This window comes from Emiliania huxleyi (assembly GCF_000372725.1).
Source record: "Emiliania huxleyi CCMP1516 unplaced genomic scaffold EMIHUscaffold_9, whole genome shotgun sequence".
Classification (NCBI taxonomy): Eukaryota; Haptophyta; order Isochrysidales; family Noelaerhabdaceae; genus Emiliania; species Emiliania huxleyi.
Window position 1 is genome coordinate 980,358 of NW_005195301.1, and position 1,684 is coordinate 982,041.

Sequence of the window (1,684 nt, forward strand, 5' to 3'; positions counted from 1 at the left end):
TGGTCGAGCCGCCGCGCCTCTTCCATAGCGGGGTGAGCGGCCGGCGGTCGTTTCGCCGGCGGCTGCGGAGAGCGCGTGGCTGCTCCTCGATCCCGGCGAGGACAACGGATCGCCGCTGCGCGGCTGGACCGCGTCTTGCGACGCCGCATGCCGCCGGCTCAAGCCCGTCGATCTACGTGCGGTGCGGCTGCAGTCCGAAGGCGGCGGCGGCGGCGGCGGCGGCGGCGGCGGAGGCGGCGGCGGCGGCGGAGGCGGAGGCGGAGGCGGAGGCGGAGGCGGAGGCGGAGGCGGAGGCGGAGGCGGCGGCGAGCCTGGCAAGCGGGCGGCGGCGCCGCTGCTCGCGCGCGGATGGCCGTCCGACGGCGCGACGCTCGGCGGCACCGTTGCCGACTACGCGGAGATGCTCGATGCGCTCGACGACGCGCTCGACGTCTCCTCGCCGCTGCATCCCCGCCCGACGGTCTTGTCCACCCCGCCGTGCGGCGGCGTTGCGTGCAGGTTCTCGTCGCCGCAGCGGCCGACCGTTCGCAGCTTCTCCTCAAGGCTGAGGCCCTCGCCCCTAGATGCGGAGTATCTCCCCATATCTCCCCGTCTCTCCCCCATATCTCGAGGCCTAGATGCGGAGTATCTCCCCATATCTCCCCGTCTCTCCCCATATCTCGACGCGAGCGAGATCTGCTCTCCGACCTAGAAGCGGAAGACGGACTCGTGTCTCCCAACTAGCGCCCGAGCGGACACGTATTCAGCCGTATTCGGGCGTGTTCCGTTGTGCGCACCGTACTCCTCTCCGTCGTACTCACGCGGTGCTCTGAACACACTGCACAAGACCGTATTCCCGCTCTCATGCTGCTGTATATTTACGCGTAGGCTCTCTGACTTGCCGGAGGCCCTCTGCCGCCTACGTCGGCTGCAGGAGCTGCTGCTCGCTAATCTCGGGTAATCTCGGGTAATCTCGGGTAATCTCGGGTAATCTCGGCTGCAGGAGCTGTTGCTCGCGTGCAACGAGCTTCGCTCGCTGCCGGCGTGGGTCGGTGCGTTGCCGCAGCTACACGTGCTCAACCTGCAGCACAACCGGCTGCTGTGAACAGCGTCTCTTCACACCTCGAGCCGTGAACAGGTGCTCAACCTGCAGCACAACCGGCTGCTGTGAACAGCGTCTCTTCACACCTCGAGCCGTGAACAGGTGCTCAACCTGCAGCACAACCGGCTGCTGTGAACAGCGTCTCTTCACACCTCGAGCCGTGAACAGGTGCTCAACATGCAGCACAACCGGCTGCTGTGAACAGCGTCTCTTCACACCTCGAGCCGTGAACAGGTGCTCAACCTGCAGCACAACCGGCTGCGGCGGCTCCCGGCGGCGGTGCTCCGCATCAAGGGGCTCCACTACCTGCGCTGGGGCGCGCAGAAGCCGTCGGGCGACGCCCCGGAGGAGGAGGAGGAGGCGGAGGAGGCGGAGGAGGCGGAGGAGGCGGAGGAGGCGGCAGGCGTAGCAGCGGCGGCGGAGGAGGCGGAGGAGGCGGAGGAGGCGGCAGGCGTAGCAGCGGCGGTGGAGGCGGAGGAGGCGGAGGAGGCGGCAGGCGTAGCAGCGGCGGTGGAGGCGGAGGAGGCGGAGGAGGCGGCAGGCGTAGCAGCGGCGGCGGAGGAGGCGGAGGAGGCGGAGGAGGCGGCAGGCTTAGCAGCGGCC

At 69.1% G+C, this 1,684-nt stretch overlaps 1 protein-coding gene across 1 annotated transcript in view; it reads left to right on the forward strand.

Moving 5' to 3' along the window:
* Window positions 1-28: 28 nt before the first annotated feature.
* The window catches only part of EMIHUDRAFT_448656 (hypothetical protein), a gene marked incomplete at both ends in the record, with an annotated part of 3,665 nt that continues 2,009 nt past the window's right edge, over window positions 29-1,684 (forward strand). Inside the window, 4 exons of the mRNA XM_005757805.1 lie at window positions 29-176; window positions 868-902; window positions 983-1,051; window positions 1,316-1,410. Of these exons, the coding sequence (XP_005757862.1) occupies window positions 29-176; window positions 868-902; window positions 983-1,051; window positions 1,316-1,410 (347 nt within the window). The remainder of the gene's footprint in view (window positions 177-867; window positions 903-982; window positions 1,052-1,315; window positions 1,411-1,684) is intronic.